The 16,417-nt window shown below is 42.0% G+C and overlaps 1 protein-coding gene across 5 annotated transcripts; it reads right to left on the bottom strand.

The window, feature by feature from the left end:
• Positions 1-854: 854 nt before the first annotated feature.
• COQ2 (coenzyme Q2, polyprenyltransferase) lies at positions 855-15,341 on the bottom strand. 5 transcript variants are annotated; one of them, XR_005567165.1, is made up of 9 exons: positions 15,008-15,341; positions 14,750-14,916; positions 11,214-11,335; positions 10,898-10,983; positions 9,895-10,028; positions 9,247-9,435; positions 6,607-6,804; positions 3,867-4,006; positions 855-1,060 (listed from the first exon to the last, which is right to left on the bottom strand). XR_005567165.1 is itself a non-coding variant. In XM_027725080.2 (8 exons), exons 1-7 carry the CDS (start codon positions 15,324-15,326, stop codon positions 6,649-6,651), a joined length of 1,173 nt encoding a protein of 390 aa, XP_027580881.2. In that variant the 5' UTR covers positions 15,327-15,341; the 3' UTR covers positions 855-1,060; positions 6,607-6,648. The 5 variants fall into 5 exon arrangements, 3 of the variants coding, with proteins under 3 accessions (XP_027580881.2, XP_039246989.1, XP_039246988.1); XR_005567166.1 differs by having other exon boundaries at positions 3,890-4,006; XM_027725080.2 differs by lacking the exon at positions 3,867-4,006.
• Between the last annotated feature and the right edge of the window lie 1,076 nt (positions 15,342-16,417).

Genomic DNA, 16,417 nt, shown 5'->3' with positions numbered 1-16,417 from the left:
AGGTACGGTCTGAAACAGAAGCAAACATCACCCTCACAGGGCCCATCCACAGCAGCAATGCCTGCCCCACAGGCACCTTATCTCTGAGGCTTTTTTTCCTCTATGAATGTTGCAAACCTTGAATATGTGTGTGTGTGTGTATACTTATCTGAGAACACGGACAATTATTATATCTCACACACATTCCAATTTACTTTTGCATTTTTGACTCTGGAGGTCGGATTACTTGCCTTGGATTTACTGTAGGTTTTACTTCCTGGAAGCTGGAGTAAGTTGCACCATAAGACTTTTGTACAGTTTGTACATTTGTACTTTTGTACATTTGTACTTTTGTATATTTGTTCTACGTGAAAATAAGGAAACTGATAATCTCCTTAGAGTCAGGAGCAATTTGACCATCAACTCAGATTTGAGCCAAACAAGACAGTGAGGTCTTAATAGCTTTTGGTGATTTTCTGAAGTCTGAAATGAGCTATTCCCTAGAATATTTTTCAAGGAAGGGCCAGGCTAGTTTATTATGAATATAAATCTAGTGGCAGTAAGTTAACTTTTTTGCTTTATTTTCATGAGCTCCTTAAAAGTTTTCTGTAGACAGTCTGGGGTTTGCTTGCCACATCACACACACCCAGAAACCCCCCCAAAAACAGTGTCTGTGGAGGAGCACCCACATGGTGAAAATCAGAGTATCGGTGTTCCTGTGGACACAGCAGGCAGAGAGACTGTGGACATCTGTTGCCAGGAGTCAGTGTTCAAACACACCTCAGGCACTTGTCTGTACCTGAATAAAGCCCACAATTGGCCTTGTCAATGTGAAATGGAGCCAAGGTCACAAAGATAGTATTAATTACACATCATCACAGCTGAGCAACTATTTCTTTTATTGTCTTGTGCAAGTCATTTTACTGTAAAGTACTGCTCACTAAAACAGTAAATGGCAAAACATGGAAGTCTCTTCTCCATCACTTCCATTTTTCACTTCCTCCTGGCAGTCAACATCTTTGGAAATTAAAGTTCAAAACGGTTTCCCTTGTTTTTTTTGTCAGTGTGTCAGTCGTTCAAGCTGAAGGAAGTGTGGAATAAAAAAGAAGTTATCCTCTACAGGGACACTGAACTCCCCAAGAAATCTTTCAGCAGCAGTTTCAGCACAGTTGAAACGAGTTGGCTCAGTTAGTTTCTTCCTCATCTTAGGATTTCTGCCAGATGTCTCTGTGGACTATAAAATATGCATTCTTTGTGCCCATTATGAGTGATACATCCTTGTTCTGCAGCACCAGACCTTCAGCCTGTCCTTTGCCAAGCCAAGAGCAACCTCAGCCCCTTCAGCTCCATGGACAACCTGTGCTTACACAGCCTCGGCTTTCTGCCCTGGGTCTTCCTCCTAAGGAGGAAGGAGGCAGGGAACTCCCAGCCCCTCACCTGACAGATACAATCAGCACAATTCTTTCCAGTGGACTGCCAAACCTTTCATTTATTGCCTTGGTGCACCCACTGTGCAGTGTCATTTACTGCCTTATTGCACCCACTGTGCAGTGTCATGCACGCGGAAGTAGGGGGGAAAAAGGATCATGTCATCTCTAAGCAAATAAATTCAAGGTCCCTTAAGTAAAGCACAACTGTAATGCACTTAAAATCTGTGCTTTCCTCTATTTTCTCTCAAGTACTTTTATTGCCATTTATACATATCCCCTGAAAAAGCAGTTAATAACATGACAGCTTTTGGGGGAAAATAAGCTCTGATGAAGCTGGAAAATCTGTTTGATAAATATTTGGCCATGCTGCCGCATGAGAGGCAACACAAAATGCATGCAGGTTTTTCTATTAAGCAGCCACCTAATGCTGTCGAAGCTTCTCCTCAAAACACTCCCCTGATGCTATGTACGTGCTGCTGCTTGCAAAGTTAAGCTGGAGGTAAAATTATTTCCCTTCTATATAGAATCATAGAATCATTAAGATTGGAAAAGATCCCTAAGATTACGGAATCCAACCTCTAACCCAGCACAGCCATATTCACCACTAAACCATGTCCTCAAGTGCCACATCCTCACACCTTTTGAACACTCCAGGGGTGGTGATTCCACCGCTTCCTTGAACAGCCCGTTTCAATGCCTAACCACCATTTCAGTGAAGGAGTTTCTCCTAATATCAAATCTAAACTTCACCTGGTACAGCTTGAGACCGTTTTCTCTCCTGCCACTTGTTACCCAGGAGATGAGACCAACTCCCACCTGCCTACAACCTCCTTTCAGGGACTTGTTGAGAGCGAGATACTTTTCATTCAGAGCTGAAGGTTCCAAATGCTTTGATGTCAGTCTAGGAAAAAACCCCAAGGTCCTGCAGAATGGGCATTGCTTTCCCCACTGCCCTCACAGCCTGTTACAGGCTTGGTTCTGTTCTTTACGCAGTTGAAGCAACTTCTTTATATTAGGTGTATTTCCTTATTACTCTACCTGCCATAGCCAAGCTCTGCAATTTAGAGGAACTGTGTTCTGCTGATGTAAGCATTCGGGAGTGGGTTTCGTTTGTTTTTCATTAGGATGTGGATTTACACTCCCTCTTCCAGAAATTAAAGCTGTATTTTTAGAAGTTTTGAACTTGGCATTGAATTCTGGTTTTGTTGTTGTTTTCGTTTTGGTTTAATTGTACTAGACCTTTCTGGTCTGTTCAGACAAAATCACATATGTACAGCTGCCTGGAAGTGGCAGGAAAAGAGAAGTACTGTAAAACAAATTGTCTCTTTTGTGATTTTCTTTGTAACTCTGGTACTGCATGTAGTACACTCCATTAAAATTTGCTCTGGCCTTTTGCCTCTGCCACAAACTACAGGGAGGCACTGCAGGAAACTCACCTCTTCAGTACACCAGGAGCCTTCAGCTAGTACCTAAAACTTCACATTATCCATGACCAGTTAATGTCCCCATTTTTTCTTGTCTGCTTTGTTTTGAAGCTTAAACAGAGCTTGTCTTCACAGTATTTGTATTGTGAAGTGTTTCGAAATAAACTAATGGCCCTCTCCCAGCTTTTGCCAAAAGGAAATAACCAAGTGCCCACAAAATACATTCTCTACATTTTGCTTACCACACCAGTCCCTCATCACAACAGTTGTGCTTTCAGTGTCTCCCTTGAATACTGGCTAATCACAGTGCCGTGCTGGTGCAGGTGATGTGGTACCTTAATTTTCAGCTGGCTTTTTAGTGACCCAGAGGATGCTCTGATCTTTCCACACAGACACACCTTTCTGACCTAGTCAAGCCCCCTTTTCATTAAAAACGAAAAATAGTAAGTTTCTGAACAATTATGTGATATGACTTTAAGTAGCTCAGATTTGGGAAGAGCTCACATTCTGTAGTGCCTTTGAACCAACTGTTGTCCTTTGTTCAATGCCAAGCCACGTTACCAGTGGCTGGCAACACGCCTGACCTGCTGCCCTGGTGGCCCCGGGGGCTGAGCTCCTGCCAGCCAGACCGGCTGGCCTGGGTGCTCTGGCTCAAGCTGTTTGCTCCCTGCAGCTCCGGAGCCAAGTACCTGCAGCAAATACTTTCAAACGGAGGGAAAAATCTGGCCCCCTTGCATCACCACCTCCATATTTACCAAGAAACACACAAATAGCAAAATCCAGGCACAGTTTGCCTTGGCTGACCCTATGGAGAGTCCCTCCCTTGTCAAAGGTGAGCGTGAAACCTCTCATGTGCCACTGTGTTAAGTGGGCTCCTAAGGAAAAGATCCAGCCCCACCATGAAGGGATGCCTTGGCAACCTCTCCCTGCATCCCTGCAGGAACCAGCACCCTACTTCTGTAGGGCTAATCCTGGACAAAGAGCTGTTCTTGCTTTGATACACCTTTCTACAAAGTACAATGGGAGCACGCACAGGCAAAGGTTGGTGTTAGTTACCCAGTTTTCTGGTCCACAGAGGAACTGGAAGTGTTTCAGTAGGCCTTTGCCAGGCACATCTGACCTTCCTGTTGCCTGCAAAAGCATTTATCATCTCAATATCCTGTGGAGGAACGTTTGGAAAAGGAAGATAACAAGAAAGGCAAGGTTTGACAGTGGAGGAGAAACTTCCAGAGGACAGTGTTTATTTATGCAAAAGCACACTACCTAATAATAAAGCTGATGCTTAGAGACAGGTCTATTTGAGAACTTTTTAGTAGACTGTATCTAAATACAGCAGAGAGGAAGATTGTCCTTGTGAAGATTAGAAATAGAATGGCTTGGGAATGAAAGGAGAAGATGCACCTACACCTGCCAAACAGGGTTTTACTCAGGAAGTAGCTCAGCTTTTTTTGTTTTGCACTTGAAAAATTACTTCTTATTTCCGTGTATTAATCATAAAATGCTCAAACAAATAACATCCTCAGTACTATACAGCCTAGAACCTCAACCTTCCTTAGTTTTTCAGGCAATTAACCTAAAACACAGCTATGGCTTATCTTTGTAAAATGCACTTTGAGATGAACTTGGAAAACTCCCACAGAAAACATGAAATGATTTTCAAGTTTAGGACATGAGGACTGTTTTGGAACTTCGATTTTTACTCTGTTTAGCTACACCTTCTTCTTCCTCTCATTACAAGACAAATGCTTGTGACAAGCCATCATCGAAGGAAGGACACCAGTAGGTTCAAAGGCACTACAAAATGGGAGCTCTTCCCAAATCTGAGCTACTCAAAGACACTGCAGTGTATTAAAAATGGATGAATAACTTTTGCCACCTCTTTGAGATGATACTAAGTAGTATTAAGAAACTGATCCATCCTAACTGCATCACAAGACTTTTTAATTACTAGTTAATAGTTTATAAACAAAGTTCAACAGGGAGTTGGATGCATCCAATTCTCCCTCTACAAACGCAACTTCGTCACATAATTGTTTAGAAACATAGTATTTTTAAACTGTCCTTTTTTTTTTAACTTAATGCTTCCTCCACCCCAAATTTATAAAACTTATTTAAGAACAATTTCTGTGTAAGGATTGAGGATGCCCTAAAAGCAGTCACACTTCCTAATATTTTCATGTATTTCTATCTTATATGCAGTCAGGCTGAAAAATCTACTATTTCTGATTTGCTTAAAATGTATTTGACATCACTGATGCAAATAGTAAAAGAAAAAGCAACTTTACAGGATGTACATTAAAATGAAGTGTTCAGAACTGGCAGTTCCAGCCCCAAAAAGGAACTTCTGTGACCAAAGCCATTGACTGATTAGATGCTTTCTTTTTCCTACGCCAAGAGCTGCTTCGCCTGTTCACCATCACTGGTAATGCAAAATTACCCTTAGCAAACCCTGGACACATGGCTCTGGACTGCAAGGTCTCTCAGAAATACTGGTTTAAAAAACCTTAATAATATCATTTCCATCTTTGGAGCCAGAGCAGTACTGAGCCTTGTTATTGCTGTGACTACACACAAAACTTGTGCCCTACCACTCAAGGAGGAGAGCAGACATCAGGAAAGGTGGTTGGGATACCATAATGAGCTTGGCAACCAAACCTTCTGTATCACCAAACCACAGCCCCACATGCAGGCATACACAGTCACCCATGGAGAAAAGTGTGCTTGCGTTGCCAACCAGTACGGAAACTCAGGTAAGCTCCGCTGTATCCTTATCCCAGAACAGCTGTGCCTGCTCCTCCTTCCACAGAAATTGACTTCACAACACATCATACAAGTTCTTTAACACCAGGAGTCAAAGAAAAGGCTAAACACTGTGCACATGGTGGAACTGGGAGAGCATAAGCCAGCTGAAAACGTGAACAGTTTTAAGCAATTTAACTGTTAGCCTGCACTGGCTATTTTTATTGTTTCATCCTCCTAGAAACAAGTTCTTCCTGTAAGACTACAAATAAAACCAGTAGGCATAAGTCAAAACAAACGGAATTAAAAAATAGAAGTATGACAACACGTAGCATGACAAATTTGTAGCTCAGGGTCAGCCAGCAGTCATGGACACTTGGCAATAGTTCTGGGCTACTCTGTTTTTGTTCGAAGTCAGTAGTCTGTGTTCAAGTCACTCTTGACAAACAAGCTCAGCCCACTCTGTGCAGGCAACTTCACAGAAGCCTGTTCTTTTCACGTGAGAAGCACCCGCTGTCAGCAATCACAGCAAGAGCAAAAGGTAATCCTAAATACTTCTCTACTGACTTATTATGAACCTCACACACTCAAAAGTCCTGACTGCTTTTAGACATCTCAGGATGAAAACCGCTATTGCAATTCTTTCATGCAGCAAGCTCCAACTCAAACTGAGAATTATTCTTGTAATAAACCGGACCATCAAACATGTACAGGCAGATTTTATTTACATCCTGAAATAATTTTGCATTTTTGCACGTGCCATCACTAAGAGACATATGTTTTCTATAAAATCTTGCATTCGGTCTTCAGAGCTTGACACAAGCTCTTGACACTACACAGGACCAGCAGAGCAGCTTCACTTATTGAAGCTTCTACGGAGATTGAAGTTATTGACAGATAATCAAAACTTGCATTGTAGGATCATCTCAACTGCATGATTTTAGAAACAAGAATGTTTTCACCAGCTTTTATAAATAAACAGTATAAAGCAGCTATATTTATATTAAAAGTTTTTTCCTTCTTACAGTACTTACATTTTAGCAGGACTAAAATATCAGTATTTATAATAATTTCAACTATCTGTTTTCTAAAGGCTCTTCTACATTTTTTAAGTCCTTTTGTTTCCACAAATTTCCAAGTACAATCCCTGTAAAGAGCAGAATTCCTACAGTACGATTTGAAGCAAATTTCTTCCAACAGTCTTCAGGCTTGTCTATGTCCAAAGTGTAAATCTGCAAAAGCACAGTGAAACATTACAGGATTGTTATTCTACAGACTCGTAAATATTGGATACATCACAAAATGACACAAAAAGGTATGTAACTTCAAAAAATTATTCTTAAATTCTAAAGTCTACCCTTACCACCACAAGAAACAGGTATACCCTGTGCTTAAAAAAGAGCTTTTGCATAACTGGCATCTATGTTTGACAGATTTATTCAACATACAGCAGAAAAGCCAAGGATCACATATGAACATGATTCCCAGACCGTCTCAATGAAAGAATATATGAACAGCCTGGTTACTGGTGTGTCCAGTTTGATATTTAAACGTATGAAAATATCTGGGCATGTCAATAAGTCTTTTTGAGATCTTCCTTTGTAGGTAGCCACCTAATCCTTCAGTGGGAACTTTAATTAAAGATAAACCTCCCAGAACATGCCGACATCTTTCAATCCCTGCTGCAAGGTGTTGTCCCACGTTTCAGTAGAGGCAAGGCACTGGAGAGCCAGAAGTTAACCAGGCTAGATGGAAAGCACAGGAAAGTGCCAGGCCCTGCCTTGTCACACACAGCTGGTTCAGTCCAGTTGCTCTTAGTCATGTCCATTCAATTCCTTTGCAAACAAGAACCAGGACACCTGAAACAGCAGCTAGAACCAAGGCTTGGCTTACCCAACAGAGCAGCTGTTTGCTGTGAGTCACAGCTAAAGGTAAAAAACACCCACAAGGAATAGCAAGAGCAAAGTTACTGAAAAATATTCCCAAAATCAAAATTTGGTGCAAATGTCTGGAGAATGAAGACAAGAGGAAATATTAAGCAAACCAAGTGAAAGGATTAATGGAAAAGTACCCCCTAAAACCTCAAACCTTGCAATTCAGCCTTTGAAAAAGTTAGAACATATTCAAGTAAAAGAAGTGAAACCTTCTCCAGGAAATGAGTTTCTCTGCCATTTGTGGGTGTACAGAGAAAACAGGGCTGGGTCCTGATCAAATAAACAGAAACATTGTTCACAAGCTTCAAAGTCGTGTTATCCACACCCCTAAAAACCTGTTAGCCCCTCAAACACTGTGAACTTGAAACACTGAAGTGACAAATAAAACTCAACGGCAGCCAAGCCATGAGAAATACTTTCAGAAACACAAAGAAAGTAAAAGATGTCATGTTTCTATCAGTGAACGTCTTGAGAGGGATATAATTTGTCATCATCATGACCCAAATTCCTCTGTCTCATGCAAAAATTCAGCGAATTAAGGAAAACCTAGCCCTCAAGCAGCTTACTCAGCTTTCTAAACTCCATTAAGCACATGATCAGAAGCCCTGAACAAGAAGATAAGCATGAGAATGTTTAAGCAGGATTAATACTAAAACAATCCCTCAAAAAGAAGCTACTCTGTGGTACACAGAACAGTGCTGCTCTTGTGACTTTGGCAGTCCACAGTCATGCATTCTCCATCAGTTACATTCAATAGCTCTGCATCCTCACTTATAAAAATCCTCCCTGCAGCAAAGTGATTTTCATTTCAGCCAAAACTACAGTGTGAAGCCTCTCTGACAATTCAAACTGTAAATGGTCATGCAGCTGACATAGTATTCTTTCCCTCATAGATTTCCAAGCACAATCACTGTGAAAGCAGTGGCTGAGTGCCAGACTACATCACCACAGGAATTCTCTTACTCAGAGGTGTGGTTAATATCCATTACCTGCATGAGCTCCACCCATAAAAATGTAACATAAAACGAATGTGCTTTACAAAGTCCACATTAACCACAGACTTCTCAAACGGCCAATGCTTTCAATAGTTGCAATACACAAACCTCTGCCATCAAGACCAACAATTGATTCTTGTGTAGGCTCATTTGTTACTACAAAACTGTGCAACACAGTTGTTAGGATTCAGAAAGAACATGGTAGCAAGATCCTATCTGCTTCCTTTACTGACAAAGCCAATTTCTTTCTTTCTGTTATTCACTAAAATTTCTGAACTAATGCAACTGTAAGACTGAACCAGATTATTCTCTGCTAGAAGAAGAACTGTGAATTAGAACTGTCAATTACCACAAAATCACGATACTAACATCTGCTATCGTAACAGCTGTATCAGAATAGTAAAATTTTTTATCTTGCAGGATATTGAGGTGGATTCTAGCAGCAGCTGCTACTGGGAGTGAGACAAAAACCATCTCCTTGAGATCACAACTTAACGTGAGGCACTTCTTTTGGTTAGGAACAGACTGAAACACAGTGCTCCACAATCTGTGGACTGAAGGTCTCTTGAAACAAAAGGTCTGCAAAAGGTACTTAAGAGAAGCAAGCTTATGGTCAGAAGATTTCAGTCCTCTTTATAGGAACTGGTTTTTTTCAAGTAAATGGTGAATAGATGTGGGTTGAAAAGTGCTCTGATTTCTTATTAAGAACTTTCCCATGGAAAAAGTATGAATAAATCCATCAAACCTGGTGTGCTAGGTGAGCCCCTACAGCAGCCACAGCTGAGTAATACGGGAACGTCTGGTTACAGTTCATCCCTGCCACACACAAACTCAGGAGCATGGCAAGGCTGAAGCCACCAAGCCACTGTTTTGTATCCTCCTTGAACTGTAATGCAGTTGACTTCACACCGATCATGATGTCGTCCTTCTTATCCTAGAATGAAAGGATGGTTTAGCAAAAAAAAAAATCTACAATTCAATGTTGCTTCATAATGAAAATAAAAAGGGAGGCTTTGCTTAAATTCCCAATGCTTCTTACTAGGAACCCAATTTAAGTACATTTGTAGGCCTCTACATTAAAATTTAAATTAGAAGGTTGGTCTAAGAGCTGCTTTAGCAGCCAAGAGCTAATACCAACATCAAATTTGTTTACACAATGCAAATGCATAAGAGTGCAAAGGACATTTTACTTCCATCTTTCTATCTGATATATAAAACATTTGCAAACGACAATGAAACACCAAAGAGCTGGGACTTCTTTGGTGCTGTTTTAGCTCAGCTGAGGCTGAAGAACTGCCACGTTAGTTCTGCTCTTTGACAACAATGTTGTAATTAAACACACAAACTCGTGTATTTGAACAGAGAGATGTGAAATTTCTCAGTGTTACTCTACCTGATGTGCATAAATGGTATCGTACACCAGCGTCCACAGGACTCCAGACAAGTACAAGGGCAAACACACGGACCACTCACACGACCCTTTGATGGCAGACCAGCCAAGAAGGGCTCCCCAATTAAATGTAAGTCCTAAAAACACAAAGAGTTAAAAGAAAGAGAAAAAAGTTACAAGAATGCACATAATTAAATATTATTTGTTCAAGGGAATATCATGTCAGCACCTTTTTGTACAATACCAGGATCTCTATTTTTCTATCACTTATTTTCAGGCAAGTAATAAATATAATTAGTTTGGCATTAAATACTCTGGACATACAAGGAAAAATACACATGCCACACATTTTTCCCTAATTTAAATTTGACTTCATTAGTGTAGGGAAACATTTGCACAGAAATATTCCAGTATACTCAAACAAGAGGACCAAAGTTAAAATGCATAAATGTCAGTATAACAAAAGGTATCAGCATAACTGACTGCAAAACACTACATGGCAGCCAACTGTGGTACTTCAAGGCTAAAAATGACAATTTTGGTAAGGATACACTCTGAAGACAGCTGGAATGTGAAAGACAATGTACATAGATATGTTTCAGTAGCTCAGCCTGAAATACAAGCATCATCAGAATCTGTACTGGAGTTATTTTAGAGGATGAAGACTGAAACACAGGACAAATTTCCATCTAAGAAAGGTTTTGAGATAACCCCAAAACTAAATCTCATTTTCAAATGACAAATATTTATTTTCTTGCTCCCTTTCTTCCTCCTATCACTCCATCAAAACAAAGAATTGATTTCTAACCAAAAAATCCCAAACCCACACATCAACTCATGCATGTTATAAATTAAGCTTCTCATACAACAGAGCTTTGTCTATAACGTATTTCTATTTTGATATAGAGTTATAAAAAATCAGATTGCAAAAGTATGAATACTAATTTGTAAAACACCCCAAAAACTACATCTGAAGAAAAAAATAGTAAAAATATTTCCAGCTCACCCAAAACCAGCTGTGGCCAATACGTTATTCTCTTCATCAGAGGGTAGGTGACCACAAGAGACAAAGAGGCTGCTCCCAGAACGATACTGTAAAAAGTACCAAGAGGATTATTGTTTGCCAGGCTGAAGATCACTAGGTGTAGTGCAGCATTATGGGAGCTGTACATAGTACTGAACTAATTATTTTACTTTAAAATACAATCCATTACTGATAACCCCCTCCCTCTGCCCCTAACACTTTTTCTGCTGAAAATGTCTGTGATTAACTCTGGACCCAGAATCAAATTTTAAAAACCAAAAGATCACTCATACGTCACCTGTAGTAATTCAGACACAGAAGCACACAGAGTGCCAAGCTAAGCTGCCCCCCGAGAAAAACAAAGGACTGAAAAGTGGAGATATCTCCAGCTGCCAGGGGTCTACTTGCTGTCCTTGCAACCTGAAAAACAGAAATTATGTTAACACCAAATCCAACACAGAATCACAGAATGGTTTGGATTGGAAGGGGCCTAAAAGATCATCTAGTTCCAAGCAGAGAACCTTCCACTAGACCGGGTTGCTCAGAGCCCCATCCAACATAACACATCCCAAAGTATCTTTTGTAACTAACAGTCACACTATTGGCACGTAAGTGTGAAAATAAGCAAAAACAGGTCACAGAATGCATGAGATGGGGTTCCTTCAATGATAAAACACAGAAATACATCAAGGATTTCTAAGCAGCAGTGCCTAAAACCGAAGCATGAAGGCTTTAAAAACTAGTGCAGCATTAAGGTGCCACTTGTATGGAGTGAGGCTGATTAGAAACACTGCAAACATCTTGCATAATGAATTTTATCACCTTAGGGGAAAAAAAAATCAGACTTAAAAAGTTGTGAGCTAACTATCCTGATTTCAAATGGCACTTCTGCGCTTAAATGCTTTAATATGATTACCACGTAAAATTTCATGAAGATGCAGAGCTCCTCAAGCACACACAACCATAGCTAATGGTTATGTACCATCAAGCACTTCTGTGCAGGCAGAACTGAGGTCAGGCTTTGTCTAATGATCTCAGAAGGCTGTCTTGTAATGGCCTGACAGCACTGATTTTGCTCTGAGGCCATTGAGGTTCATACTGGTTAAGTAAGCAGATTCCAGGAAGGCAACTCCTCCTCCCTACCACCACAGTAGCATTTGGAGAGTTTTTCAACCAAGAATGGGAAAAACACACTGAGAGCATTGCTAGAAGAAGGGTGAATGGTCTAGTTGAGAGAGAAAGAGTGAGTAGTAAAGCTGATATAACAGAAATTATGGGAAAAGACATGTCTGAAAATACTTGAAATTGATGATGTTACCACATATTTTTTTTTATATATACTCTAAAGCATTGCAGTTTACATCCAAACAGCCTGGTAGGTTTAATTTTTAAATTAAGTTGGCTTGGAACTATGAATAAGGCCATTAAGTATGGCCTTAATAATCTTTTATTGCACGGATTCTGTAAATGCAGCAGGGAAAAGAACATCAAATATTTGCATTTGAGTAACTGATGGGCAATTTAAAACATTTGTTTTCTATTTTCTGGGGAGAAATGAAAGGGCCCTAGTTCTATTCTTTACATTTGTTTCTCTCTAATGGGATTTTCAGAATCCAGTCCCATCAATCTAGGGTTAATAACAATGAAAAGACAAATAATTTAATCCTAGTTGGGATACAAAGGAGTTCCAAAACTCTGTCTGGAATAATAAATCATACAAGGCAAACTGAAGAAAGAAACAAATATCAGAAAAAAGTTAAAACTATATGAATGGTGAGTTACTTGCCGAAGGCAACCAATTAAAAAAAAAACTCAAATGACTGAAATTCACCTCAACATGAGGAAGAACTTTTTTACACGGAGGGTGGCAGAGCCCTGTAACAGGCTGCCCAGGGAGGCTGTGGAGTTTCCCTCTCTGGAGACATTCCAAACCCACCTGGATGTGTTCCTATGTAACCTGTTCCAGGTGAGTCTGCCTTGGCAAGAGAGTTTCACTGGATGATCTCCAGAGGTCCCTTCCAACCCTAACAGTTCTGTGATTCTGTGAAATTGTGCATGTTGATGAAAATAGTGTAAAATGTCTATTTGAAGAGGTTCAAAAGCCAACTTGTTACAGAATATCATGTATGTATGAAGTGTCTTACATATGCTTTTGCAGATTAAACATTCACTTAACATATCTGTCACCAATTCCACTGCACATTGCAAACAGAGATGGGACATTTCACTTAAAAAAACCATTTACCAAATAATAAATAACACAAAATCTAACCCCCAAACCACTATCACCAACACCAGCCAACATCCTGCTGTTGACTCAGCTTCTCACACTTCTGTTGAAGGCAGCCTTTAAGGTACATCAAAAAAAGCCAAGGAGGCAATTTTTAAACCTTTACATCTCACCACATCACATAATGGAGAAATTAAATCACTATACTGAAAATTTCCTCATACTAATCACATCCCCCCCATCAAATATGTTTAGCACATGCAGTTGTTAGTATCTTGCAAGGCCTAAACCATCCAAGCTGCCACAAAGCCTGTACTGACTCACTGCCTTCCCAACAATACAACAGTGCTGTAGTAAGAACTCCACATGCTGGATTGGCTCATTATTCTGTCTCTTGCCAGCACCAAAAACCAAAACCAGAGAAACAATATAGGAACAGAAAACAGGACCAGCAAACAGTGACACATCACCAAGATACTTTTCAACACCTGACACCGGGCACTGCCTTTTGCTTATTTCCTTCTCCTGAACAAAAAGGAGATGATAAAAGAAAAATACAACACAATAGAAGGGGATTAGCTCCGGGTTAGGCATGATACCCTAAATAGCCATTCTCATGAAGAAATTAACAGTACAAGGAAACACTGCTCCTGAAATTAAGGGGGAGGGGGGGGAAAGTGATTCTTAGTGCAGCAAAAAGGTGTTACTTGTTTTGTTGTCATGCAAAACAATGCTGAGAAATAAACTTACATACTACCTACAGCTGACAACTGCATGTGTTTTATCCTATTTGGAGGTAAGTACTCCAGACGACTTATTACAGTACTAGAGAGAAATGTTATACAAAACAATTTCTACCATTTTAGGAGGAAACGCAGACAAATTAATTGTATGCATCTCAGAGAGAAACATGGAGGAGATTCTGAACCTGGAGCCCTATGATTGCACTCAGCAAGGCAGCACTGGTGATGTTCACGTACTTCGGTGCCTTCAAGATCGCTGGTGCCTGGCTAAAAAAGCCCCATCTACTAAAATAGCATCTGTTCAAGTGGAGTCTTCCTCTCTGGAGACATTCCAAACTCACTTGGACGTGTTCCTGTGTAATCTGCTCCATGTGACCCTGCCTTGCCAGGGGTGTTGGACTTGATGATCTCTGAGGGCCCTTCCAACCCTAATGGTTCTGTGATGCTGGAGATGAGTGGACATGTGTTTGGTTCACTGAATCACAGAATGGTTTGGGTTGGAAGGAGACCTTTAAGGATCACCTAGTTCCAACCCCCCTGCCATGGGCAGGGACACCTTCCACCAGGCCAGGTGACTCAAAGCCCCATTCAGCCTGGCCTTGAACACCTCCAGGGATGGGGTGTCCACAACTTCTCTGGGCAACCTGTTCCAGTGCTTCATCACCCTCACAGTAAAGAATTTCTTCCCTATATCTAAGCTAAACCTACTGTCTTTCAACTTGAACCCATTTCCACTTGTCCTGGCGCTACACTCTTGTAAATAATCCTGTCCCATTTTTCCCGTAAGTTCCCTTCAGGTACTGGGAGGCAGCATCGACCAGCATTGCCCACGTCTCTGCAAGCCCTCGGGGGCCCCTCTACCTTTCTGTCAAAGTCGCGATCCCACATGTCATTGATGGTGCAGCCGGCGCCCCGCATGAGCACGGCCCCCACGCCGAACAGGGACAGCATGTGCCAGTCCGGGAGGCAGCCGGGATCGGCCGCCAGCCCGATGCTCCAGGTGCATGGCAGGTACAGCAGCCACGTCCCTGCGGGGAGACAAAACCCGTGGGTGGCGTGAGCGGGGGATGAACGGGAGGCCACCGCGGGCACGGGGGCCCCGGCCCTCCCCGCGCTCACCGGCGGGCTGGTGCAGCCGCATGAGCCGCAGGTAGGGCTGCAGCGGGCCCGGCGCGGCGCGCACCAGCTCGGCCGCCGAGAAGCTGCGCGGCCGCGGGTGCTCGCAGGGGCGGCGGCGAGACAGCAACAGCGGCGGGGCTACGGCGAGGGGCGGGCGGGCAGCGTAGAGCCTGGCGGGGCCCCGGAGCCCGGCGGGGCCCCGGCACAGCCGCGACAGCAGCGCTGCCGCCATCTTGGCCCCGGCGGGGCGCCGCGACGAGGCCCCACGCATGCGCAGCGCCCGCGGCCGGGGCTGTGGCGGGCCGGGCTCCCTTGTCATCACCGGGACATAACGTGTTGGTGTTTCAGCGTGTGTGTCGTCTCCCAAACCTTTCCACGTTATATCGTTAATGAAAAAAAAAAAGCAAATAAAATGCCCATGGCAGGAAACAGGTGATCTTTAAGGTCCCTTCTAATCCAAATCATTTTATGGATTTCCGCAGGAAATGGGGCAAAACCCGGACTGGATTTTGGCCGGAGTACGGAATGGGGCAAAACCCGGACTGGATTTTTCTGGAGTACAGAATGGGGGAAAACCCGGACTGGATTTTCTGGAGACTGGATTCCCCCCCCCCCAAAAAAAACCCCAAAAATTAAGAAAAAAAATGAAGTGTTGGACTTGATGATCTCAGAGGTCCTTTCCAACCTGGTTGATTCTATGATTCTATGATTCTATGTGAGTGGCCTAAAATGGAATAAACCATTTTCTGGTTGCAACTGCTCTGTAAAATACAATGGTAGACTGCATAATTCATACTTTGTTCTTTGCAGAGAAAGCAAAAAGGTGTTAAGAAAATGTGTTTGTTTTTTTTTTTTTTAATCTGTGCTCCTTTATCTTCATCAATATTGCATTTACTCTAGTAAACTGGTGAATATTAATTTCAGCTGAATTTTTCCATTATCTGCTTGGAAATTATCACAGAATGGTTTAGGTCGGAAGGGACTTTAAAGATCATCTAGTTCCAAACCCCATCTGTGGGCAGGGATGCTTCCCACTAGGCCAGGTTGCTCAAAGCCCCATCCAACCTGGCCTTGAAGACTTCCAGGGGTGGGGCATGCACAACTTCTCTGGGCATCCTGTGTCAGTGCCTCACCACCCTGACAGGAAAGAATTTCCTCCTAACATCTAATCCAAACTTATCCTCTGCCTATTTAATGCCATTCCCCCTTGTCCTATCACTCCATGCCATTGTAAAAAGTCCCTTTCCATCTCTCTTGTAGCCCCCTTTAGGTACTGGACAATTGTATAAGGTCTCTCTGGAGCCTTTTGTTCTTAGCACCTGGAAAAAGGCTTTACAGGGTTGGTTTTGTTAGCACATTTCCTTTCTCCCTAGCTATTGAGATGTTCTGCTTTTTGCTTCTTGCTGTGGC

Source organism: Pipra filicauda, unplaced genomic scaffold (genome assembly GCF_003945595.2).
Source record: "Pipra filicauda isolate LSUMZ 115617 unplaced genomic scaffold, ASM394559v2 scaffold8_size5757611_pilon, whole genome shotgun sequence".
NCBI lineage: Eukaryota > Metazoa > Chordata > Aves > Passeriformes > Pipridae > Pipra > Pipra filicauda.
Note: the sequence above shows the minus strand (reverse complement) of the source record. Positions and strands in the feature narration are given on the sequence as shown.